The sequence below is a fragment of the Podarcis vaucheri genome (assembly GCF_965113315.1).
Source record: "Podarcis vaucheri genome assembly, chromosome: 15".
In the NCBI taxonomy this organism is placed as follows: Eukaryota; Metazoa; Chordata; class Lepidosauria; order Squamata; family Lacertidae; genus Podarcis; species Podarcis vaucheri.
Genome location: NC_138753.1, coordinates 7,325,305 through 7,351,859, shown reverse-complemented (window position 1 = coordinate 7,351,859; position 26,555 = coordinate 7,325,305). Strand labels below are relative to the sequence as shown.

The window sequence follows — 26,555 nt, the reverse complement described above, 5'->3', positions numbered from 1 at the left end:
GGTAACTGGGTTAAACAGAGCCTGTAACTCAGTTTTGGGAGAAAGTGGCTGAGGTGCAAAACTGTGTGTCTGTTTTGCACTGGGGTAGAGTGGACGGGCTAGCCTAGCACCTTGTGAGAAGCTGTAGTTGACCCACCTCCACCCACCGGTCCTCTGCTCATCCTTGATTACAGGGTTTCAAATCCACAGAGTTGCTCTACTGATTTGTAGTCCTCCACTCCCTTCCCAAAAAGTCCTGTCAGAAACACATGGCTTTAACAGCAGAGGTATAGATGGGGATGTCATTTTCAGTCTCAGTTTTCCTGATGCAGAGATGCAGCAGAATTGCCCACTCTTGGAGGAAGGGGGCAATGAATAGCTCACACAGAGACCCAGTGGGCAGCCTCCTTCCTCTGTGAATCGACAGGTTTGCTTTTGGTCTGCACTGGGAGTAACTGAATGATCCGATCGCACCCGGTGCAGCAGGATTGCTCAGCTACAGAGGGTGCTACTGGCAGAACCCAGACAAAGAGCAGTGCTCGTGGAGAGACACAGTCTAGCCCTGTGGAACTGAAACAGGTACAAATTTCTGTCTTCAGGTGACGTGTCGGGCAATTGGAATCGGGGCTTACCTTGTCCGGTTGGGGCAGAGAACAATCCAAGTGGAAAATTCACATCTCATCCTAACCGGAGCTGGAGCTCTCAACAAAGTAAGTCTCTCTTTTGCTTTCGTTTGCAAATACGAGCTTACATTTCGCCGGTGGGGTCATTTGTCATAGCTTGGTGTACTTTGGACTCTTATTGGATAGCTCCTTTGTTTTATTTGGCCTCGAGGGCCTGGCTGAGTTTGCCGGGTAGCGAAGGCCACCACTTTGCAGCGGAGATCCTTGTCTGGCTTGGCCCACTGAAGGCCACTTGGGAGCAATGGGGTTGTTTAGCTATTGACCATGAAGGGCATTCCCTGAATGGGATGAGGCCTCCCGTTGGTTGAATCAAGCAGGGTTTTTTTGTCTTATATATGCAGAATGATTATCATAAAGCAGCAAAAAAAAATGTTTTAAAGAGTCAGTAAGTTTTAGCGCTGTTTTGACAAAACAAAAGCAAAGTTTCGTTTCCAGGATTGTCTGTTGCGGGCATGTTGCTGAACCCACTTTAAATCCTGCACTCATATCCAGGGTATTTTGTAAGAATACTAATTAAGACACTTTGGGGATTTACGCTTAAGGCAGGGGGTTGCTAGTGGGCACATCTGGAAGCTTGGCAAAGTCCCACAGGCTCCAGCTACATGATGGCTGCTGTGGGAGAGTCTGTGCCAGAGCAAACAGGAACTGATCTGGAAGAGCAAATAGGCTGTTGTGCTTTGTGGATTTTTGAGGGTGTATTTACTGAGACCTTTTATGGGCACCATGGGGGATGCTGGTGCCCATGGGCACTGTGTTGATGACCCCTTGGCTTTAGGGGTCAGAGGCAACTGTGTGGGACTTTCCCACTCCTCCCAGTTAGCATGCACTGGAGGAATTACTCTTATTATTTATTAAATTTATTGGTGACTTTTTTGCCGTTGCAACTCAAAGCGACTTACAGAAAAAGCAACTTACAAAACCCCCTTAACATACATACATTAAAACTGGGGGAGCGGGGCATTAAAACATCCCACCTACTGTAAAAGGTCATAGATAGTTAAAAGCTAAAGGCTTGGTTTAAAAGGAAGGTTCTTGCCTGGTACCTGAAGATATAGAGTAATCGCTCCAGGCAAGTATCACTGGGGAGAGCATGGCACAAATGGGGAGCCACCAGTGAAAAGGCCAGTTCTCTCTTTTTCCCCACTCTCCAGACCTCCTATGGAAGCAGGCACCTGAAGAATTAAACTCACACCGGCCTGTTTACTTTGCTGCCAAAGGTGGCAGTATCACCTGAGTAAATGCTGCACGCCTGACCTCCTTTGCACGGCAGCAACATCCTGGCTAGTTTTTGGCAAGCCAGTCTAGTTTAGAGCAGGATACATTTTAGCACGTTGACTCACGAAATCTGTGTCTCTCCTACTTTTCATCAACATTTTTGAAACCCCTCCCAAAAAATGATGATGAAAGTGAGCTACACGCCAAGGAATTCCGGAGTAAAACCTTACCTCTGCCATGAAATCACTAGGAAGCTTTCAGCTAGACAGACAATTTTCTTGCTTCCAAAATGGGGAGAACAATGCTAATCTCACAGGGTAGATTTGTAAGGATTACTGAGCATTGTGTTTAGCATAAAGCACTTTAGCATTTGGGAAAAGCACTATGTAGATGCTTGTTAATGCTGTGGTTTCATTTTACCATAACTGGCAAGGTGGCGTTGCGGTTAGGGCAGGCTTCCCCAACCTCCAGATGTTTTTGACTACAACTCCCGTCAGCCCCAGCCAACCTGGCCAGGGAAGATGGAACTTGGAGGACACCAGCTTGGGGAAATACAAGTTAGAGCATCAGAGTAGAATATGAAACACAAATCCATGCTCAGCCATGAAGTAACTCTTCTCTCAGTCTTTCTTGTCTTGCTGAGTAGGTTGGGAAGATAAAATAGGTGGACTCAAAACCCTGTATACTGCCCTGCAGGGGTGCATAAAATATTTTGGGGGGGGCAGGTAAGCCCTGCCTTGCATCATCCATCACAAGACATACACCACTTGAACGGCAATGCCCATCAACTGGGGAGGCACCCCCTCAAATATTTTATGGGGGGGCAAAGGAGCCTCGGCCCCTAAGAGTTGGCTCCTATGCTGCCCTGACTCAGACAAAATTCAGTAATGTTTCCCACCCTATAGTAAGGGCGGGGTACATTTTTTCATCCTGGGGGCCACATTCCCTTCCAGACAACTTTCCAGGGGCCACATGCTAGTGGTGGGTGGAGCCAGAGGCAAGAGTGGGCAGAGTGACACATGTCAGTTTTACCTTTGTGCAGGAGGCTAGTTTTTGCCCCCCACCCCCTTCTGTCCCTTGAAGCCTGAAGTCCCCCAGCCTGGCTCTAAAGTAAAGGAGTGATGGGAGCAAAGCTAGCAAGTGAATGTCGCCGTTGTGCAACCCCAAGCCATGCTTCCATTAATTTAGGCCTGTGTGCCTTTCCCTGCTGGCTCTGCAGTTACTCTTTCTCCAGCATAACTCCCCTTCCCTAAGAAGCAAAAGAGCAGAGGAGATTGGGGGGGGGGGAGAGGGGCCAGCTTTTTCGAGGCCTGCCTGCTGTGTTCACCTGAATGAATTGTCCTCTGGGGACCAAATTGCCCCAACCCCAAACCCATCCCACTTTAGATTTTAAACAGGGTTGGAAGCAGGAGTCAAAGGCCGAGGCTCTTAAATCACCCGCACCACCCAGGCAGCAGCTGTTTGAGATTTATGCTTGAGAGGTTGCTTCTTGTGTGCAGAAGAGAGAAACAATTTGCCCTTGAGTTACGGACAGAGGGAGGGAGGGAGAGAAAGAGAAAGCGGTGGTGGCAGGGGGGATCGAGGAAGAGATGTCACTTTTTTATCCCCCCCCCCCTTTGGGCAGCAATCTAATCCCGGAGATTTGCAGCCTAGTGGTGGCATGCAGGCGGGCAGGTGCTGCCATTGCTGTCGTGGTGTCCGAGGTGCATTGGGAGGCCTGTTCTTCAGCCCTCTTGCAAACGGCTAACCTGAGCACTGGAAAAATTGTGGCTTTTGGAACATCAGCACAGTCTTACGCTCACACAAGCAAGCATGCTTGCCGCTTAGGTAATTGGGGTGGGGTGTTGGAGAGCATTGCTTGGCATCGGGCCAGTTGCATGTGTCAGGACCCAGGTGTGAGCCTTAGCAGCACCAGTTAAAGGACCTTGGGCAGCAGACCCAGGGAAGATCTCAAGAGAGTCGGGACATGGGCATCCATAGGCTATTTTCCAGGGGACAAGTGGAATACTGAAAGGGGCTGCAGGGTAGTTTTTCAGTAAAAAACAAGAAGAAGAATTATGTCTGTACATTTTGCTTCATAGGTTCTGCAAATGCTGGGAAGTTGTTTTTGTTGTTGTTGTTGTTTAATGAAGGCTAGGAATCTAGGGATCATGGTTCAACACCCCCCTCCCCATGGATGACCATAATCTGAGGTGGTCCTCCCTCACCACAATAGTCTCTCTCCTCCATGTATCAATGTACGTTTCATTACATATGATTGCAATTTTGAATTGTTATAAGCCGTCCTTGGTAATGCAAAGAAAATAAATAGCCCCATAATGCAGCCACAGAGATGGTGTCAGAGACACGGGAAGTTGAAGTGGGGTGGTGAAAAAAATGGCTATGGTTATCCAGGGCACAGTCTCAAAACATTTTGCTGCCTTAGGCAGAAGAGTAAAGAGGGCCTCCCTCACCAAGTAACAGTGAGGGACAGGCAAATCTGTTAGTTTCTCTCAATTTCTCATTTTTCCAATCTTAAAATATTGGCTTGCTGGTTTTCCACATACCATCATCTTCTTCTTATTTTTTAATGTTGGGTGGAAGTTCCCTAATCTGTACTTGTGTGTGTGTGTGTGTGTGTGTTATAGCAAATCCTCTTTTTTTCAGTCTCCCTTGCTGCATTTCATTGGTGGGGAACCTTTGGCCTGTGGATCTAATTTGACCCCAGAGGTCATTTCCCCCAAACTATGCCCTCCTGCCCAACACCTGACATCATACATCAGGTATGGGGCAGGGAAAGATGCAGCTGGGATCACCTGAACTAGGGAGTTTCCCATTTGCACCAGTGAGGGCCCTCTGAATGTCGTTGGACTCTCCATCTTTGGAGCATCTCAACTCAATAGAGTCCTAACACAGAATCAGGCAAGGCCAAGAGGCCTCCTCTGATTACACATTCATTTGTTTAGTGGGGAGTGTCTGGTGTTGCCCAGGTTTTTTTAGAATCCAAAGTCACACCAAAGTGACGTTTTGGTCCGCCATTTTTATTCAAAATGGTTCAAAATGGCGCCTGTGTCCAAATTGGGATGAAGTCTGCTGCCCCACTTTGGGCACCCTTGCACCAAGTTTGGCAGTGATATCTGGAGAGGCATCTGAACCTACGCCAAAAAGTGGGCAAAGTTACACCAAAGTCATGTTTCAGTCCACCATCTTGAATCAGAATGGTGACCAGTGTCCAACATTGACAAAGACTGCCACCCACACCTCAGAAATCCTGTTGAATTTGGTGATGATATCTTGAGGGGCATCCGGACACACAGAGAACAAGTAGACTGGACCACTTTCCGAAATATATAGGAGATTATTTTTACATTTATATTCCACCTGTTCTCCAAGAATAACAGCACAAGATGGTGGCAAACATGGCTCCCTTCCAGTGAGTTTCATGACTGAGCAGGGATTTGAACCCTGGTCTCCCAGGTCCTGGCGCCACACTCTAACCACTGTGCCACACTGGCAAGGCAGGATCACAGTTTTACGTGATAATCTTCTGTGCTCCAAATTTCTAGATTTTGAATTTCCAAGTTGAAGAGTAAGATTGGGGGTGGAAATTGAAGGACAGGAGATACGGAGTTAATGTGAGCTGGAAGAAGGAGAGAACAGTGGACTTGGAAGAAGCACAAAGATCTAAATAGGACAGCAAAATGGCACACAATCCGTCCCTTTTAGGCATGCCTTGCTGTTTCATTCATTCCTATTAACTAGGTAGAGAACCTACAGGTCTTGTTGGACTTGGGACGGCGGATCCACACTATACATTTAAAGCACATTCAACGTGCATGACCCCCCCCACCCCGAACTGTAGTTCCCCTTCACAGAGCTATAATCCTTAGCACTCCTAACAAACTACTCATCCCAGGGTTTTGAGTGGGAAGCAATGTGCTTTTCAAATGTACACTGAATGCGCTCTAAATGGATGGTGTGGATCTCCCATCAGCACAGCTAGGGATGATGGGAGTTGTAGTCCAGCAACACCTGGAGGGAGACCGGTTTCCCTAGCCCTCATATAAAGGTTGCCAAGCCAGTTAATATTGGGATCCCTGGACAGCGTAACTCGTAACCTCCACCCCACCCTTTGTCTTTCCCATTGAGCATCCGTAGGGCTCGTGGAGGAGTCTAACCAGGCCTGTCTGTGTCTCACGAGCATCTCTTCCTCTGTGTGTGTGTGTTGTCTCTGTGGGTGCACCGCATCAAGCCTGTTGACCCTCATCCCTCTCTCTCCCACCCAGCCCCTCCCGGCTGAAAATTGAAATAATGATAATGCTTGTCTCCCAACTGCATCAAAGTATCAGCACATCAAAAGCCAGGAGGCATGAAATGCAAATGGAACAGTGATGGCAGATGGATGGCGCATGATCGCCTGATGCCCAATGAATTTTAAAAGATGACGGTGTGCACATGAGGAGAGAGAGAGAGAGAGAGAAGGAGAGGCTCTGAAATAAACACGTTATCCCAGCAATAGTTTGTGTGTGTGTGTGTGTGTGTGTTCTTGCTGCTCACTCCTGACAATATTTTTTCACACTTCGCTGAACATCCACTCTATCTTGTCTCTCTCCCCCTCTCTCTCCTCTGCCTACCTCTCTCGCACAAGTCTCGGGTCGCGTCACTGCAGCTCCGGTGGATATAATAAGATCTAAACCACGAGGTTGTTATTTGCATAGAAATAGCATGGCGCCCCCAGGCAGAATGTGGGAAGTGGGGGGCGGCAGGGGGGGGGACAGGCAGTGAGAACGGGCAAGAGAAGGAGGGGGAGAAGGAGGCGGAGATCGTTTGTCTAAAATTTTAATGGAAACTTTTGCTGAGGCAGAGGCTTTTCCTATTTTTAAAAAATTTAAACCCACCCCCCCTAGCAAGTTTCTGACCAAATCTCCCTTGCAACCCTCCCAATTTAGACATAACACATAGCACACATCATTTGGTTTAACACAATGCTGGTCAGAGTGAGATCTGGCACCTTTCTGTCGTGCTGCTGGAATTCACAAGCGTGCAGGTTTCACTTGGTTCCATTTTTGCTGGAGGTAGAATGCAAAGAAGCAAGTAATCTCTGCTGGTTAATTTTTGAAACGTAAATGCCACATAATGTTTGTTCTGAACTCACGAGAAATCAGCCTTTTTAGTGTGGCAAGCACCTGTTCACTGGAACTCCCCGCCCCTTGATACTGAGTAAGCGCTTTCGCTGTACTGTTTTTGATGCCTGTTAAAAACTTTTTTTGTTTAAGCAAGCCTTCCCTGACGTTTAATTTTATTATGCACATTCATTTTTTTTAAAAAAAGAATATGTTGGTTTTATCTATATTTGATGATTATATCCACTGTTTTTAAAGTCTGCTTTTATTCCTTTTTTAAATGAATATTTGATACGGTTTTATGTAAACTGCCCATGCATTTTTTTTTATTAAGCAAATAAAAGATCTTGCTAAAGAACGAAATACAGCTTTAAATCCCTCCACCAAAAACTTGCAGAATACCCATTTTACGAAAGTTGTTTTGCCAACACGGCTCAGATCGTTGGAACGTAAGAACAGGCTTTTAAAAATTATTCCCTTCCTTATTAATTATTCAATTTATGGACCACCATTCACCATGAGGTCCAAGGGCAGGTTGCAGCAATCCCCCAAACACAACTTTAAAGTCCTTTAAAACAAATTTAAGTCAAAAGAATATGGTGGGTCCTAAAACATATATATATCTCAGGTGTCAAAGGGGAAAGGAAAGCTGTGTGCCTTCATTACATGACAAAAAAGGCGCCAGCCCACATCTTGTGGGCTGCCACAGGTTAAGGAAGATGAAATTACCAGGAGGGCCTCCCCTCTGCTGATCTGAAAGACTCTGTGGGGAAGGAGACAGCCTTTCAGATATTTGGGGCCTAAGTCCTTCAGGCCTTTAAAGGGTTTTCTGAGGAATTTGGCACATTGCTGCCTTCTGTGTTTGGAATACCCCTGCAAAGTCTCTCTGACTATTCTGCAAGGCCCCTCCATGATTTACCGTATTTTTTGCACCATAACACTCACTTTTTTCCTCCTAGAAAGTAAGGGGAAATGTCTGTGCGTGTTATGGAGGAAATGCTACGGGTGGCATGCCTATGGATTTTCTTCCTCTAAAAACTACGTGCGTGTTATGGTCGGGTGCGTGTTATAGAGCGAAAAATATGGTAGTTCTGGCTTTGCACCGGTGGTTTGTGCCAAGGCTCGCGTCAAGTGGGTTGCAGGATCTGCTCCCGATGTCTCGTCTCCTGGCAGACGAGATCAAAGTAATCACGGGGGCGGCGGGGTGCAGAGAGCGATGGCATTAAAGCCAGAGCAGCAAGTCCCATCCCTCCCATTCAAAGGAGCATTGTAATTATTATTGTGCGATATGAATCTTTCCTGGAGTGGCATGGCATGAGTATTAGAAGGGAAGCGAGTGGGACGCAGTGCCTCGGAGAATGCTAATTGGAAAGGAAAGGGGCACAGGAATGTCAAAAGGAAACTGACACTCCACCAGGACCAACGTAGTCTCTCTCTCAAACCCCCTCTCCCCGCCCAGGCCTTGTGTCGAAGCTTCCCAAGGTTATCCGGTTCTCTTTGCCTCTTGCAAGAGGTTGAGTCCGGATGCTTGGGTCACACTGGGTAGGCTAACGGCAGGGCTGGTGCCACATCATAGATCTGTGGGTCAAGATAGGACATTTTGGGTAACGTAAAAATGTGGCGGGCGGCTGAGCTTGGCTCTCCTTCATTGGAGGCTTTTAAGCAGAGGTTGGGTGGCCATCTGTCTCAGATGCTTTAATTGAGATTCCTGCATTTCAAGGGGGTTGGGCTAGATGACCCTTGGGGTCCCTTCCCAATCTACAATTCTATGATTGAAAAGCACCCAGATGGCCTGGAGCTGATGGGAGTTTTAGTCCAGTTTTAGTCCAGAACATCTGGAGGGTGCTAGGCCGGCAAAAGCTATTAGCAGAGTGACTGGAATAAAACAGAGTTCCAAGAGAAAAGAAGCTTATAATAGTTTGCCGTTTTGTAAACTTCACAAAAGGGTACATGTTATGAGGAGAAATAAACAGGCGTTTCTTCAGAACTACTTTCCCATCCCAACTCCTTCAACCATCTTCATCACTGGCAGCCAGCTCGCAACTAAATCGAGCAGGGTTTCCCAAACGTGGGTCTCCAGCTGTTTTTGGACTACAACTCCCATCATCCCTAGCTAGCAGGACCAGCGGATGATGCGAATTGTAGCTCAAAAACAGCTACAAGTTTAGAAAACCCTGAAATAGAGCCTTCAGCCAATCTGAGTCTGCTGTCAGCGAGATCAAGGAACAGAACTGACCCATAAAGTTGTTGTCTGAATGGACCACTGCTGTGCTTCCAGCAAAGGCTATCTTACGGACTGCCTCCTCTGATGTGAGGCTCACTGACTCCAAGAGCAGCCCTCTGAGAGATGCTCAGGGAGTGATGACAAAGGAAGGCCCTAGGCTTCTCTAGCTGACCCTCAAGACTCTTACTTTGTCCCTCTCCTTCCATACTCTGTGTCCTTGAATGCTTGCGGGATTTGACATCTTTCCACAGGGCCTGCAAGACGGAGCTATTCCGCCTGGCCTTTGGCTTAGACTCAGTCGGACCCCTTATATGGGATTTAGTAAATAATTTTTCCCTTGGCTTTTATTTTTTTTTGCTGGCCCATGTAGGACCAGCATGGATAGCTGGCTGGCTTGGGTGAATATCTGATGTTTCCTCCCTTTATGGTCTTGATTTATGGGCTACTACTAGAATGAGGCTGCATTTTAAGCTGTATTTTAAGCCATATTTTAATTAACAGTTTTTTCTTTTTTTCTATTCCGTTTTATTGTAATCTGCATTTGGTGTTAGCCACCCTGAGCCTGGCCCTGGCTGGGGAGGGCGGGCTATAAATATTTTTTTTATTTATTATTTATTTATAATAAAGCCGCTTGCTTGCATGGCGGGAAGTTGCAGAGAAGGGTGGTTTGTGTAGAAACAGCTGGCTTTTGCGGGTCTGGACTGTGGCCTGCTGCATCTTCAGAAGCCTATCTGCTGCTCTGTCCTCTTCTCTTTCTCGCCACACCCTCACCTACCTTTGGCTCCACCTGCCACTGATCTGTGGCCCCTGGAAGGCTGTCCATGAGGAAATCTGGCTCTCAGGACGAAAAAGTTTCCTCACCTGTGCTGTAGCTCTGTGCTGTTTCTGCCTCCGCTGCCGCCTTCTTGAAGAGGAGGGAAATACCGTATTTTTTGCTCTATAGGACTCACTTTTCCCCTCCTAAAAAGTATGGGGAAATGTGTGTGCGTCTTATGGAGCGAATGCAGGCTGCACAGCTATCCCAGAAGCCAGAACAGCAAGAGGGATCGCTGCTTTCGCTGCGCAGTGATCCCTCTTGCTGTTTTGGCTTCTGAGATTCAGAATATATTTTTTCTTGTTTTCCTCCTCCAAATACTTGGTGCGTCTTGTGGTCTGGTGCGTCTTATAGAGCGAAAAATACGGTAATCCCTTATCCTCTTGCCTGGACTCTGCACCATTGCAAGCCATTGGGGGCCACCAACCTGGGTGGCTTTGAAAGAGGATTGGACAGATTCATGGAGGAGACGGCAGCCAGTGGCTACTAGCCACAACGGCTATGCTTTGCCACCATAATTGGAAGTACCAGTGCTTCTGAATACCAGTTCCTGGATACCACAGGAGGGGAGAGTGCTCTTGAGCTCAAATCCTGCTTGTTGGTTTTTCCACAGGCATCAGGTTGGCCACTGTGAGAACAGGAAGCTGGACTAGATGGGACATTGGCCTGACCCAGCAGGCTCTTCTTATGTTCTTATGAAGCATCGCAGAGACCTGGCCAAAGCTGCCCAGAGATGGGCTAATTCTAGTGTCCTTGGCTAGAGGCTGGTGGGCTGTGCCACAGCTGAGGTGCCCCTCCCTGGGTGGAGGGATTGGCCAGAATGCCCAGCCGTCTCCTTGCCCTCGTGATTCTGTACAGAGGAGGCAACCTATTGGTCTGGAAACTTTTCGGCAGTCTCTTCCTCCCTCAGCCTTGATTTGAGCAGTTTTATTTCTGCATACCAGTCTCGGTTAAGAGAGGCAATTTACATGCCAGATGCTGGCATTACTAATCCTCCTTTTATGTCTCTTTAGGGAAATGGGGTCAAAGAGATCTCCGCTGGGGTGGTGTTCTCTCTCCGCTCAACCCCCCCCCCCAATTTCACATAACTAAGGATCGCTTCTATCTGTGTCGAGCCATATGGTCCGTCAACGTCTGGAGGTGCCAGCTGCAATCCGTTTGTACACGGAGAGCGAATGGCAGCTTTGGCAATGCTCTCCATGCATTGCCTGCTGAAACAGCCCTCTTGCCATTTTTCTGGTAAAAAGGCAACGGATCTCTCCCACTGGTTTGCGCAATCATTTTTTAAAAGCCTTGTGTGACAAAGGGAGGTGGTAGGCATGGGTAGGATCCAGCCCAGTCGCTGGATCCGGCCCAATCGCCTTCTAAATCTGGCCCACAGACAGTCCAGGAATCAGTGTGTAAAATGAGTAAAATGTGTGCTTTTATTTAAAAAGCATCTCTGGGTTATTTGTGGGGCATAGGAATTGGTTCTTTTTTCTTCTTCAAAATATAGTCCAGCCCCCCAACAAGGTCTGAGGGACAGTGGACTGGCCCCCTGCTGAAAAAGTTTGCTGACCCCTGTATTAGCCTGTGAGAGTAGGCCTCGTGCTTTTTGCTCCCAGCATCAAGGAAAGGTCGTGGCTGGAGCATGCTCAGTAGTAAGAGCATGTCAGGGACTGGCAGGGCTGTGAGGAGCGTGTGGCAAAGGCAGTGAAGCCAGAGGCTGATCCAAAGGAAGGGAAGAGCGATTTATGGGGTTTTGTGCCTCTTGCAATGGGCAGAGTCTGAGCAGTCAGAGACAGGGGCTGGAGGAAGGGCATAGGATGCTCCAGGAACAGAGGAAGAGGCAGTAGAATATCCTTGGACCACGTGAGTCAACAGTGTGATGCAGCAGTCAAAAAAAAGCTAACACTATTCTAGGCTGCATCAACAGAAGTCTAGTGTCCCAATCAAGGGAAGCGATAGGACCACTCTATTCTGCCTTGGTCAGACCACACCTGGAATACTGTGTCCAATTCCACAGTTTAAGAAGGATGTTGACAAGGTGTGCAGAGGAGGGCAACCAAGATGATCAAGGGACTGGAAGCCAAGCCTTATGAGGAACGGTTGAAGGAGCTGGGCATGTTTAGCCTGGAAAAGAGCAGACTGAGAGGAGATATGATAGCCATCTTCAAATATCTGAAGGGCTGTCACATGGAAGAGGGAACAGGCTTGTTTTCTTCTGCTCTGGAGGGTAGGACTCGAACCAATAGCTTCAAGTTGCAAGAAAGGAGATTCCGATTAAACATCAGGAAGAACTGTTCAACAGTGAAATGGTTTCCCTCGGGAGGTGGTGGTCTCTCCTTCCTTAGAGGTGTTTAAGCAGAGGCTGGATGGCCACCTGTCATGGATGCTGTGGTTGAAATTCCTGCATTGCAGGGGGCTGGACTAGATGACCCTCAGGGTCCCTTCCAATTCTATGATTCTATGAAATAAATAAATAAATGGGAGGGAGGGAGGGAGGAGGTGTGTGTCTCTCTGTGTGGTGTTTTTTAAAATTGTTGTATGATGCTCTGAGTGGTTTTTAAAGTGTGGGGTATAGGTAGTTTTATATTATTATAATAAATAAGTATTCTGCCTTTAGCTGCTTTGAAATATTGGCCCTTTTTACCCTTGGTGTATAGAAATGTGATTATAGATTATAGGTATTTCTGCTGCTGCTACTACTATTCCTAATACAGTGGTACCTCAGGTTACATATGCTTCAGGTTATAGATGCTTCAGGTTACAGACTCCGCTAACCCAGAAATAGTACCTTCGGTTAAGAACTTTGCTTCAGGATGAGAACAGAAATCGTGCTCCAGCGGTGCAGCGGCAGGGGGAGGCCCCATTAGCTAAAGTGGTGCTTCAGGTTAAGAACAGTTTCAGGTTAAGAACGGACCTCCGGAACGAATTAACCCGAGGTACCACTGTATGTGATCATTATAAATACTGGTGCTATTACTAATAAATAATATGTCTCAAGATATGAATTTTAAAAAGCAATTAATTAGAATGGCTAAGAAAGGGAATTGTGACAAGGTTTCTTCTGGGATAAAGTGAGATATGGACTGACCAGGACTCAACCTAAAGAGGAGGCTTCATTCGCATGGCTTTCCTGCAGATTTGCAGTCTGCGGGCATCTACAGTAACTGGCAGGTTTTTCACAGTGCCTCCCCCCTCCAGCCCCCAGCCCCCACCCCCAAATCACTCACCAGAGGGAAAAAGAGAGTTTGCGAACAGCTCTTCAAATATATCATGCAATAGTGTACCATGAATTTCTTGTGAACCGCGGTGGCGAAGCAGTTTTATTTATTTCCGCGACTTTAAATCAATACAAAGTAGAGCTCTCCATTCTGGAGCCAGGGATGGAGTACGGGGAGAGAGAGAGTGAGGGTGGGGAGGAGGGGGGGGGAAATGAGTCCATTGTACTCTTAAAACTTTGGGGAAAGGAGATGACAGCTATATAATTCCATTTACCAGGCGCTTGGGGTTTTAATGTGGAGGTGACGGGGAACTCTTTCTGCGTTTAGTGCCTCCATATCTTCTAAATAAAAGATCTGCAGAGCTGATAGCGGGGGTATAGCGCTGGCTTTAATAATCTCCAAGCATTAGACCGAGCCAATATGTTCCCAAGTCAGGAAAGGTCCCCCACTGAACACTCGTAAATTAAAAAGTGCAGGAGCAGCTCCCAAAGTTCCTCGATTAGAAATGCAAAGGCTGCAGTCTGTTTTCGGGGGTGGGGGGTGCACGATCCACTGTGGTGGGTGGGAAGGGGGTGGATAGGTGCTTGGAATGGGAGAACTAGATAGGAGCCAGTTCTTGATCCTGGGGGTGCTTCCAGACAACCTGTTTGTTGGGCGTTCATCCTGATTTGCTTGCAAGTAGATCAGCGTGGGTGGCGCTGATTTAAACCACAGAGCCTAGGGCTTGCTGATCAGAAGGTCGGTGGTTTGAATCTCAACTATGGGGTAAGCTCCCATTGCTTGGTCCCAGCTCCTGCCAACCTAGCAGTTCGAAAGCACATCAAAGTGCAAGTAGATAAATAGGTACCGCTCCGGCAGGAAGGTAAACGGCGTTTCCATGCGCTGCTCTGGTTCGCCAGAAGCGGCTTAGTCATGCCTGGCCACATGACCCGGAAGCTGTACGCTGGCTCCCTTGGCCAGTAAAGTGAGATGAGCGCCGCAACCCCAGAGTCATCCACAACTGGACCTAATGGTCAGGGGTCCCTTTACCTTTACATCAGAAGATGCAGGCTGTTTAATGAGCATCCATGCTAATTTGCTTGTAGCTAGATAGACAGTGTTTAGTGTTTAGTGAAACCCTGGAGAGCTGCCGCCTGTTAGCATGAACAGTACTGAGCAAGATGGGACCTGTGGTAGGGCTCATTATTAAGGCTGCATCCTACGTTTCGGAGTTGCATCAATGGAAGTGCCACCCCACACTTTCTGGTGTGTTCCCTCCCACCCCCAAATCCCTTTCCTTACTGGAAAAAGTCTGACCTTTCTCAGAAGCGGATTTGTTGTGCAGGAGCTCCTAATAAACTTTAATTGCGTAACCTGAATTTGCTGTGGTATGTGACTGAATCTCACTCAAAAACAGAGGCAACCTGGAAGCGCCCTGAGTGGTGGTCAAGATCTGGTGGGAAATGTGTCATCAAACTGCTCAGGAACAGAGATCTCAATTTGTCTGTCAGATTCAACATATATGTGAGTGGGGATGTGCCCAAGAACTCCATGGAATGCCCAGGAGTTGTATTTAATTTTCAAAAGAGAGGAAGCTTAAAAAAAATGAAGAAAATTAAAAATGAAGGGACTCATTAAAAACTAATAATAAACAGCTGTTAGATTTCTCTTTTCTGCTGCAAAACCCTATAGAGCAATCTTGCTAATTTAATTGTGTATTGGTTTGTTTTTGTCTTAAATTTATGTAAGTTCTATATGTTTTGCTCGGTGTATGTTGGAAATTGTATGGCTTTGGTGTTTTAATTTGTTTTTACAGGTTTGTAACTGTGTAGTAAAGTTGTTGCTGTGGTTTTATTGTTAATTTCAGAAGACAGGAAACTTTCTAAAAAGTAAGGGGACATGGGCCAGAAGTATCAAATATATTTTTAAAGGTGCTTGGGGATTGTTTTAAAACCTCTGCAATAAAATACTTGGGTAAAAAAAATGTACATTTCTAATCTGCAATGTACAAACAAATCCATGAGGATGCCAGTGTGGTTAATGAACAGAATCAAGGAAGCTATAAAAGGCAAGAAGGCTTCATTTAAAACGTAAAAGTCTTGCCCAAGCGAGGAGAATAAAAAGGAACATAAAGTCTGGCAAAACAAATGTAAGTTGACAATAAGGCAGGTAAAACACAGCGACAACTTTGAGCAGTTTTTTGTTAAAAACATCAAAACAGGCAATAAAAAATGTCTTTAAATACACCTGAAGCATTAAACTAGCCAGGGAGATCATGGGGGCCAAGAGATGTCAAATGTGCAAAAGGATGTCAAGATGCTTACATGCGAATTTGGTTTTTTGAGGGAGGGCATCAGATAAAGGCGTTGAGAGGGAGAAACTTCCAGAGCTTAATTGCCAAATTTAAAAAAATTAACCTGTCGCTAGATCTGGGCAGCATACCCCTGAGAGTTCTTAAAATAACTCAAATGTGAAATTGTTGATCTTCTAACAAAACAGTCTAGTTTCCTTACCTTGAAAGTAGCCAACACAACAATTTTTGCAAAAGTATCTGGGGGGAATCTAGGAAATTACAGGCCAGTTAGCATAACTTCTTCTGCTTTTTAATTGGTAAAGGTAAAGGGACCCCTGTCCATTAGGTCCAGTCGTGGCCGACTCTGGGGTTGCGGCGCTCATCTCGCTTTATTGGCCGAGGGAGCTGGCATACAGCTTCTGGGTCATGTGGCCAGCGTGACTAAGCCGCTTCTGGCGAACCAGAGCAGTGCATGGAAATGCCTTTTACCTTCCCGCCAGAGCAGTACCTATTTATCTACTTGCACTTTGAAGTGCTTTCGAACTGCTAGGTTGGCAGGAGCAGGGACCAAACAACGGGAGCTCACCCCATAGTTGAGATTCAAATCACCAACCTTCTGATCAGCAAGCCCTAGGCTCTGTGGTTTAACCCACAGCACCACCCGCGTCCCTTTTTAATTGATAGAAAGTATTAATGTTGGGATATTTGAACCAAGGGTAGGTGACCTTGTGGCCCTTCTGGGTGATCCAGTTAATATAAGAAGAGCAAATCGAGATTAGTCCTCATTGTCGTACAGTGGTGCCTCGCAAGACGAAAAGAATCCGTTCTGTGATTCTCTTTGTCTAGTGGTTTTTTCGTCTTGCGAAGCAAGCTCATTGAAGGATTAGCGCTATTAGCGGCTTTTAGCGGCTTATCTGCTGATCGGATCAGCTGATAAGCGGCTTAGCGGCTTAGAAAAAAGGGGGGAAAGGGGGGGAAAACCAGCAGGAACTCGCAAGACATTGTCGTCTTGCGAAGCAAGCCCATAGGAGATTCGTTTTGCGGAGCACCTCCAAAATGGAAAACTCTTTCGTCTAGCGAGTTTTCCGTCTTGCGAGGCATTCGTCTTGCGGGGCACCACTGTATAACTTCCCCGCAACCATATTGGAACAAATCCTCAGTGAAGACTGAAAATTGTCTAAACCTTCACATAAGCTTTGTGCCAGCAAACCCAAGACGAAAGCTTAACATAAACTGGGTGTCTGGAGGAGCTTAGTTAAAGGATATAAACAGGTCCCTCCATCCCTGGTCGTAGCTTTAACCACCACAAACAGCCCCCAGAAAAAACTGGACTGCATTTTCACTAACAAGAGCGACTGAAAAGGAAAATCAACGCTCCAATGCTTGGGAGAAGGGAAGCATGTTTGCCAGACTCCAAAAACATGTCAACATTGACACCAGGCGAGCCTCCCAAAGGGGTCATTCCACAGATGGGGAGGGGAGCATTGCTGGAAAGGCCTGTTCCCTTGTTGCCATCCTTTGGAAAAGGGCTGTAGCCCAAAATATGTGGAAGGCAACAAGTTGGTGAAAGCTGGACTAGTTAGCGAAGCCATTCCAATCCCAGTTTAACTTCGATTTTCCTTATCAGAGAAATTGAGGATTGTTCAGGAGAAAATAAGCCCTTCCCGAAACACTGTTCTCCTGTTGTTTAAATGTACACACTTCTTTTCTTTTCTTTTAAAACCAGGACATGCCTTTGTTACCAAGTTGCCATTATTCCACCATCTAATAACTTTTAATGGGCAGGGCAGAAGTACTGATCGATGAGGCTGAAAGCTGTTAGGAGCTGTTCAAGGCTCAATTGTAGATAATTGGACTGGAACTTTTAACTCTTTTTTTTCTTTCGGCTTTAATTCCTTTTCTTTCTTTCTTTCTTTCTTTTTGAGGGATTTGGATGTGTGTTGTTCATTCCTGGTTTTTGAGGCAGGGTTCAGATTTTTCTTAAACTGAGTACAGAGGCGGCTGCCACCGGACTGCCGCCATTTTGCAGGTGGGGTTCAGCGTTATGCCAGCAAATTTGAGTCGCACAGTTTGCTTGGATTTGGAGATCTTGGGCAATGAGCCTGCTTCAAAAAAACAAAACAAAAGCAGGACTCTGCGCGGAACAGAAAGCAACTGGAAAGGGGGATAGATGTTGCTTCTTGCCACACTCTGCAACTTTCCCACAAACTGATCAAGGTGAATACTCACTAAATGGGTTATCTGGACATGCGCATTGGCTCTGCAGGCATTGTGACTCAGACTCCCCTTTTTAGCCAGAAATTGCTGATCTGGAGGATCTAACTGGATAAGGCAATTTATTTCATATTTTTCTCTTCCATCCTTACACCTCTGAAAGTTTGTTTTGTTACTCATCTCCTGCAATTTCTTCTCCCCACTATGCACACTTAACCTGTCCCTTAACTGCGATCCTCTCTGCACAAACTTCCAGTTTCTTTCAACCCTCCTTTCTGCCTCCCTTTTTAAAAATTACTTTATTTGCCCTCTAACATTTTCCTTTCTCATCCTTACAATTCCCAGTTATCATCACCATCATCACTGTTAAAATTAACTGTTTTCTTTCCTTCTGGTTTTGTTCAATACTGCCACTGGTCCTTTTGCACTAGAGGGAGACCTTCCCCTTTCTCTTAATCTCCTCTCTTGCCCGCACCCCTGAACTCCTCTGCCTCCTGCCCCCCTTTACTCAGCATGCAGGGAGTTAACTGGTGCTGGAGCCACAGAGTCTACCGCTCCACCAGGGGGCAGCAGTGAGCGGGGTGCTGTGAAACTGAAGCCCACAATTGGTCCCTGGCCAGCCATTACAGAAACAGAGGGTCAGCTTAGAATCATAGAGTTGCAAGTGGCATCACCTGCAATGCAGGAATCTTTTACCAAAGGTGTCATGGGCTTTGAAGATGCTCAAACTCAGGACGAAAGGGAGAAATGTGCTAATAGGAAGGCACGCTTGGCAAACCCTCACCATAATCAACTCCCGCCCAGAAACCAATGTCCCCACTGTGGAAGGTCATGTGGATCCAGAAGTGGCCTCCACAGTCATTTACGGACTCACTGTTAAAACCATGTTCATGAAAGACATCTTACTCAGATTGCCAAAGAAGAAGAAGACTCATTGCTATTTATTAATTTGTATCCCAATTCGTGCCCAGATGGTTTCTAAGCAGTTTCTAGGGTTGCCAAAAAGTGAAAATCCGGACACAAAAGTTTTAAAGCTATTTTTAAGGGAAATTGGCAAAAACGGCACTGCTGACATGGGTTGCCATACGTCTGAGTTTCAGTAGGGCACTTTTGGTGGTCTCACATGCGCCCGAGGTTTGACTGGCTTTTACCAAGCAATGAAGCCTTAGCATATAGGCCCTGCCCTGTGGAACTCCTCCCCCTGGTTTTAGATGCCTTCTGGACATTACGATATTCAGCCAGGTCTTTCAAACCTGAGGTGATTTTGCCAACCATCTCTTACTGATGCGTGTGCTAGGTTTTTTTTAATTGTGTAATACTGTGTTTTTAGCCTTTACATTGTGATCTTTTATATGAGTGTTTTGTAAATATTTAAATTTTTAAAAATGAAATCAAACGCACACTTTAAAATAGATGATAAAACAATCCCGATTAAAATATCACAGCTACAAAATAGGGGTGATTCAGGGAAAGAGCTCAAGGGAACACCTATGTTAAACAGGTGTATCTTCAAAAGCTGGCAGAATGCCAGTAGAGTTTAGACAGAGAAATAAATAGAAAGTGGGCCTAAATCTCCGCCAGCCACCAACAAATCCCAGTGCTGCTGGGAAGCAAACTAGAGTTGTTGCAACCGTTTATCTGTAGACGGTGTGGACGGTTCAGGTTTACTGCTGCTGACAAGCCGGGGAAATGGCTTGATATATATACAGTCTGCTCAAATCCAAATAATTTATTATACGGTCCCAGACCTGCTAAAACAGAGGATACAAAGAATAAAAACATGAGCATTAACACATAGGCTTGTTTAAAATATGATCTAATACAAAGGATAAAACATGTATTTCGAATACTATACGGTAAAAAAAGATACAAAGCTAGGATACAAATTGCAGTTAAAATGAGAGTACCAGGTGAAGATACGAGACCTTTGAGCAGAGAAGAGGCTGTACTTAAAATACTTATTTGTACCAGCCAATAAATATTTTGGGGACTGTTCTGGTGTCCTTCCTGGGTGCTCCTCACAAGGGGGCAAAAAATCTCTTATTTTTACTCTCTACGAAGCTTATATTCAAAGGAGACATGGCCCATCACCCCAGGGACACAGATGATCCTTGTTTGGGGACACCTAGATAACGCCCTCCCAGTATTGCAGAAGAGAAAGAGAGTTAGATCTGGCCCTAGAAAAGGCATGGCAATACTTGGGGATAGTAAGATGATCCAGATATGTAGCACATGTTGGAAATTCAAACATTAAGCCCAAATATATTGGAAGATAAGTTCTACAAGCACTTGATAAAGAGTATTGGCAATCAATATCCTTGATCCGTTGTTCCAGAATAGATTTTACAACAGAATTATCTTGTGTGCAGAGGAAACCCATAGGGAAGCCTAATGCATGCAGTTTAATAATAAAACCTTTAAACCGTAGCTGATAGTAACATCTTCTTGTAAGAAATAAAGATAATCTGAAGTTGGATCAGCATAAGCAACTTTTTACCAATATCGCAAGGCACGGGACCAAGCCTTGAATTCTTCAGATGTGAGTCCAGCCTCAAAGCCGTAGCCCAGCAGTTAACACACATCTTGGTACTCCAAAAAGTTCGAAAGAACATTCTCAGCAATTGAATCAAAACCCTTGAACCCTATACAGCAGCTGAAACAAGACTTTGGTCTTAAATACTTTTACAGCAGCAGGAATAAATTGTGCTCTCTTAGTAAAGAAAAATGGGTGTACAGCCTTAACAGTATTCTGAACTGCTTGTGCTGCCTCCCATGTATGGGTAGCCCAGGAGAGAGTGGAAGAAAACATAATGCCCAGGTCTCTAAACTTCTTAACTTGGGTCTATATGCTGACCATCATCTGTTAAGGTAAAGGTAAAGGGACCCCTGACCATTAGGTCCAGTCGTGACCGACTCTGGGGTTGCAGCGCTCATCTCGCTTTACTGGCCGAGGGAGCCGGCGTACAGCTTCCGGGTCATGTGGCCAGCAGGACTAAGCCGCTTCTGGTGAACCAGAGCAGTGCATGGAAATGCCGGTTACCTTCCCGCCAGAGTGGTACCTATTTATCTACTTGCACTTTGATGTGCTTTCAAACTGCTAGGTTGGCAGGAGCAGGGACCAAGCAGCGGGAGCTCACCCCGTCGCAGGGATTCGAACTGCCAACCTTCCGATCGGAAGTCCTAGGCTCCGTGATTTAACTCACAGCGCCACCCGCGTCCCCCATCATCTGTTATCCACTTATTAATTGATCTGTGTCTAGCAAAGGCCATGGTTTTTAATTGCTAATTTTTATTTCACAAAAGTTATACACCTCTTCATTGCAAAAGAACCTCAGAGTAGTTTACAAAGTGATTTAAGGCCTGTTTTGGACAGTGGGACTTCAGTCGCTGCCAGTTTTGGTACATGGCAGTCAGGTACTAAGCAGTTCCCAATCAAGCTGTTTAAATAAAAAATAAATAGTGTAGGAACTAATATTCAACCCTGGCAAATGCCCTTATTGGCAAGGATAGGTTTTGTCAAATTACCCTGCAACCCACATCTTATTCGAAGTGTAAGTGATGAAAACTTCTCTTTTATCAATGGTGGTGTGGGACTTGGTCCATAGTCTGTCTCTTGAAATTGAATCAAAAGCTGATTTCAGGTCTATAAAGGCAACAAACAAACCATATCCAGAAGGGTTCATATATCTCTTTGCCAGGTGGCTTAAGACTAGGCAATAGTTCCTAAAACAGGCCTGTTCATTGGTACTGTTGCCCTTTTAAAACCCTGTTTTGGAGATACAGATAAATAAACAGCTCCTGTCCTTCTTCCTTTCCTCTTTTCCCAAGTGCGTCAAGATGCTTTGAGCAAATGAAATGCCCGGCTAATGCTGAATCTGGGTGCCATATTGACTAATGTATTTACTTGACAACAGAGGTATGGGGTGGATCCAGCTGCATTTGAAAGCCAGTCGGTGGATGTTGGCTCACCTAATTTGGGTGGGAGATAGATGAAGGATTTCTCTCCATACAGTCTCTCCTCTAGCTTCACCTCTAACCTCACTGAAGCTGAAGATGGTTTGGAAGAGAGATCACTGCTTGTGTTGTGTAGCCAGTGTTCGAAATTCCCCAAGCGCCAGGCATGTTTTGTGACTGGTGCGGGTCCAATTGCAAAGCAAGTGAAGATGTCTTTTCACCAGATGTGGCGACTGACATCTCCATCATGTGGTCAGCCAGCCAATTTGTGGAGATAATCGATGTTTTATTCTGGATTGTTTTATTTGATGTTTTCATGTGTTGTAAACCGCTTTGAGGGTTTTTTTCTTTAAAATGTAAAGTGGTATGGAAAGGAAATGAAATTAAAATTAATAATAGTAGTACTAATAATAACAGCAAATTTCATTGCAAAAAAAAAAATAGCCACAAGACAGTCTGCCGTGGTGACCATAACCTACATTTAAGGTGTTATTTAGTGATTAGCTTATATATCTGAGTTTCTAACACCAGTATGTATGCTCCATTTGCTGCTGCCTCCAGCCAAACAGGTTGGACAGGGTTTTATATTCAAAAAATCTATCAGACCCATTTTACTGGGGGCAGGGGTGGTGATGTCTGAGAGAAAACAGTAATTCTCAATATGGGCAATCTGAGGGTTATGAATGAAAGATTGTTTAAATAGTTTGGATGCAAACAAAGGATTTAAAAGCAGCGGGTGGGGGAAGTCAGTCTTCATAGACCACAGGCCAAATCTCTCCTTTTGTGATTATCCGAGAGGAGACCCGTCAAAACACTGGGAGGCCTACAAATACTAGTCAGGGAAAGGCTCAGGTGAGAGCAATGAGGACTCCATCTTTAATTATTTGCCCTGAGCCAGCTGTGTTGCCTGGGGTGGAAGCGGCCTGTCAAATCTCCACAGGTTCTAGGCCAGTGGAGGGGGAAACCTGAGGGCTGGATGTGGCCCTCAAGGCCTTTCTGTCCGGCCCTCAGGATTTTCCCCAGACCCTGCCCTCCATTCTCTGCTCCTCGCTCTCTTTGCAACTTTCGCCTGACAGGAATGTTGTCCTTGAAGTGTGGCGAGGCCTCTGACTAGTTGGCTGGAGGATGGAGAGATGCGTATAGAAACCTCTGACTTTTTCATGGCTTGAATGTTTTCATTGTATTTTTACATTCTGTCGGAAGCTGCCCAGAATGCCTGGGGCAACCCAGTCAGATGGGTGGGGTACAAATAAATTATTATTATTCCACTGTTCAAAGATCAGAGCCACACCAGTTGCTATGCTCACTTGAGCCTCTGCCCTGCCCACCCCAGGCATGTTTGATGTATCACAGTATTTTAATATTCTTTTGGAAGCCGCCCAGAGTGGCTGGGGAAACCCAGCCAGATGGGCAGGGTATAAATAATAAATTATTATTATTATTATTATTATTATTATTATTATTATTATTATTATTATTCCCACGCTGTGAAGGTTGTCTGTGGTTGAAAATGCAGCCCTCAGTCCGAAGACACCTCTTCATTGTTCCTCTAGTCCAGGAATGGAAAACCTTGGGCCCTCCAGGTGTCGCTGAACTTATTTATTCATTACATTCATATACAGTGGTACCTCGGGTTAAGAACTTGATTCGTTCCGGAGGTCCGTTCTTAACCTGAAGCTGTTCTTAACCTGAGGTACCACTTTAGCCAATGGGGCCTCCTGCTGCCACTGCACTGCCACCACACGATTTCTGGTTTCATCCTGAAGCTAAGTTATTAACCCACAGTACTATTTCTGGGTTAGCAGAGTCTGTAACCTGAAGCGTCTGTAACCCGAGGTACCACTGTACTAGGCTAGGCTGACAGGTGGTGACTGACTCCAAGGTCACCCAGCGAGCTTCAGGGCTGAGTGTGGATTCGAACCCTGCTCTCCCAGGACCAAGTCCAACACTCTAACCATTACGCCACACCGACTGCGACTCCCATCAGCCCCAGCAAGCGTGGGCAATAGCCAGGGATGGTTGTAGGGCAGAAACGTCTGGAGGGCCACAGGTTCCCCAGGAAAGGGGCGAGCGAGGGACAATGAGGCACCTGCCTCTAATAATTCAACTCGTGCCGGTTGTGTTTCCTAGTGCGCTTTTGTTTTGGTCAGGAGTGTGCGGAGGCGTCTGTGGTTGCGCACGCATGTTTCTCTCCCTCCCTTTTTGTTTTGCTTTGTGCGATCTAAGTGGAACCAGGTACATAATGCCACCTTCCCCACCCATCCCCCTCCCACCCACCCTGCCTGTTGGAAAGACTCGCGCCATAAAAATAACAAATGGCGTGTATTTGCTCGAATGTCAAAGTTATGAGTTTATTTTGTAATGATGTGCTCCTGCCTTCATGAGGTAAACTGGCCGTGGCAGAGGTGTTATTAGTAATATGGACCCAGCAGAGCAGAAAGCCGAGTGACCGAGAGATCAGTGTATCAGTCAGCGAAAGGGCAAATGGGAAGAGACAGCGGGAGAATGGGAACAGAGCTGTGCGGCGCTTGGGCTGAGATTAGAAGAAAGGAGCAGCGAGAGAGAGGAAGAATTGAGAGGCCGGTGGTCAGAGGCTCATTTTAATGGACCCCTTCGAAGGAAAACTGCCAGGGAGGGGAAAGAGTTGCACCTGTCGGCGTGGTTTGAAATTGTTGACTGAAAGGTGTGTGTGCAGGCACACAAGGTCTCGTTTTCAGACTTGCTCCTTTCAAGGCCTCTCCTGCATTGTGTGTGTCTTTGGCTCTCTGCCACAGTTTCACAGTTGTGCCATGCAAAAAACCACAGCTTTTGTTATGTCTCTTTGGTTGCCAAAGTGAGTTTCTGGTCCCTAGGGGGTAGGAAGGTGTTAAGCTTCAAAAGTGTGTGGATGAAATCTCAGCTCTGAATTGGAGAGGGACAGAGAGGAGGAGGAGGAGGAGGAGCGGGTAGAAGATTTTGAGCATTTCATGGAAGCATAGAATTGTAGAGTTGGAAGGGGACCTTGTGGATCATCTCTAGTCCAACTGCAATGTAGGAATATGCAGCTGTTGCAGACGGGGATCGAACCTGCAACCTTGGTGTTATCAGCACCGTGCTCTAAGCGACTGAGCTATGCAGGCTGAGCAAATGGGAGGGGTGTCCAAGAGTCAGCATAGTCTTTTGCTCCCTCCCCATGGCTAACATAAGCAGAATAAATAATGCAAAATAAACAAACGCATTTAAAAATAAGGTTATCAATGGATGATATTGGAAGCACCATGGATTGTGTTGGAAGCAGAGTGCCTCTGAATACCAGGAATCGCAAGTGGAGAGAGCTGGTGGCTCATCTGGTCCTACGTCTTGTTCTCTCCTTGGACAACCAGGTGCCCCTGTGTGAAGTCTGAAAAGCAGGGCCTGAGTACAACAGCACTTTCCCCACTTGTGATTCCCAGCAACTCGCATTCAAAGGCACAGGGCCTCCAGCCGTGGAGGAACATAGCCAGTCTTCTGCAGCTATTAGCTAGTCTTCTGCATTTGGTTTGTTTTCCAGCTGCTCTTTCCTCATTCCTTTATGGCTTGGTGAGTATCTGGGAGTGGCTAAAATTGACCAAGGTTAAGAAAGGTTTGTAAACCAACAACAAACCATGGCTTCAGACTATGGTTTCTTGCCAGTGAACAAGCCACAGATAAGCCACTGGGCTAAACCATGGTTTGGGGTTGTGTTGGGGCCAAAGAAACCATGGAAAAGCAAATGCTGCAAAAAGTTCTGAAAAAGAGGAGATGGAACCTGGGACTTTCTTAGATTCGCTCTTGTCACAATAAACTATGGTGTGTTGTTGCATCTGGAGACTGCCATTGTGTTGATATTTTCATACGGACATTTTTATATTGCATTCTGTTTGCTGTTCTAACGTTACCCACCTTGATTGGCTCATTTTTCAGAAAGATACAGATCATACATTGCTTTTAAATCAGTGAATACCAGGCTGTGGTCTGGAGGCACGTGAAGGCACCATTTTGCTGAACCTAAGCAGGTCTGGGTCTGGTCGGTGCCTGGATGGGAGACCTCATGCCATTCCTAGAAGCTTTTTTGAGTCCCACGATGGAAGAAAGTTGAGATATAAATGCAATAAAATAAAATACGGGGAATACTGGAGAGGGGACTTTGCTGAAATCAATTGGAGTTTCAGGAATGATTTTTTTATATTGTGTGGTTAACAAAAAAAATCTGATAACAAGCACATGGTTAAAAGGTATCTATCTTTCCCTACCCCCTGCCTTCAAACAGGTGCTTGGAAGAGAGGTGTACACCTCCAACAACCAGCTAGGTGGGATCCAGATCATGCACAACAACGGGGTGACCCATAGCACAGTATGCGACGACTTCGAAGGGGTCTACACCATTCTTCAATGGCTGTCTTACATGCCAAAGGTATTTCTCTCCACCCACTTTTAGCTCTTCTGGCGTTGCTGTGGGTGGGTGCTTGGCTCAAGGACTGAGCTCTGGGGAGGCCGCAAAGATAATCAGTGTGCAGCTTGGGGTTGCTTCTGAATGGCTGGAATAGCTATCGCTGTTCTTGGACAGAGATCACCTGGCTGTGGTGATTTGCTCATTGGGAACCTCAAGACTTGAATACCGCAATGCGCTCTAAGTGGGCTGCCCTTGCAAGCTCCAGGAGGTGTGAAATGCTTCAGCTAGAACAGAATCTCACCAGGACATAATGTTGGTGCTTAAAAGCTTGGACTGGCTTCCCATCCACTAGTGGGCCAAGCCGTATTCATGTACAAGGCCCTTAACAACTTGGGTCCAGGACCCCTTTTGCCCTCCAAACGAGAATCAGGTTACATCGCTTCTATTTGGCATGGATTTTCCCCAAGGAACCTTGGGAATTGTCATTTCAGAATTCACTTGT

At 46.1% G+C, this 26,555-nt stretch overlaps 1 protein-coding gene across 6 annotated transcripts in view; it reads left to right on the top strand.

Annotated features, from left to right (window-relative positions):
- Nucleotides 1-26,555, top strand: part of ACACA (acetyl-CoA carboxylase alpha) — a 194,265-nt gene that overhangs the window by 127,692 nt on the left and 40,018 nt on the right. For all 6 annotated transcript variants that reach the window (XM_082200776.1, XM_082200774.1, XM_082200775.1 and 3 more), the window contains 2 exons: nt 579-689; nt 25,931-26,074. In XM_082200776.1, the coding sequence (XP_082056902.1) occupies nt 579-689; nt 25,931-26,074 (255 nt within the window). The remainder of the gene's footprint in view (nt 1-578; nt 690-25,930; nt 26,075-26,555) is intronic.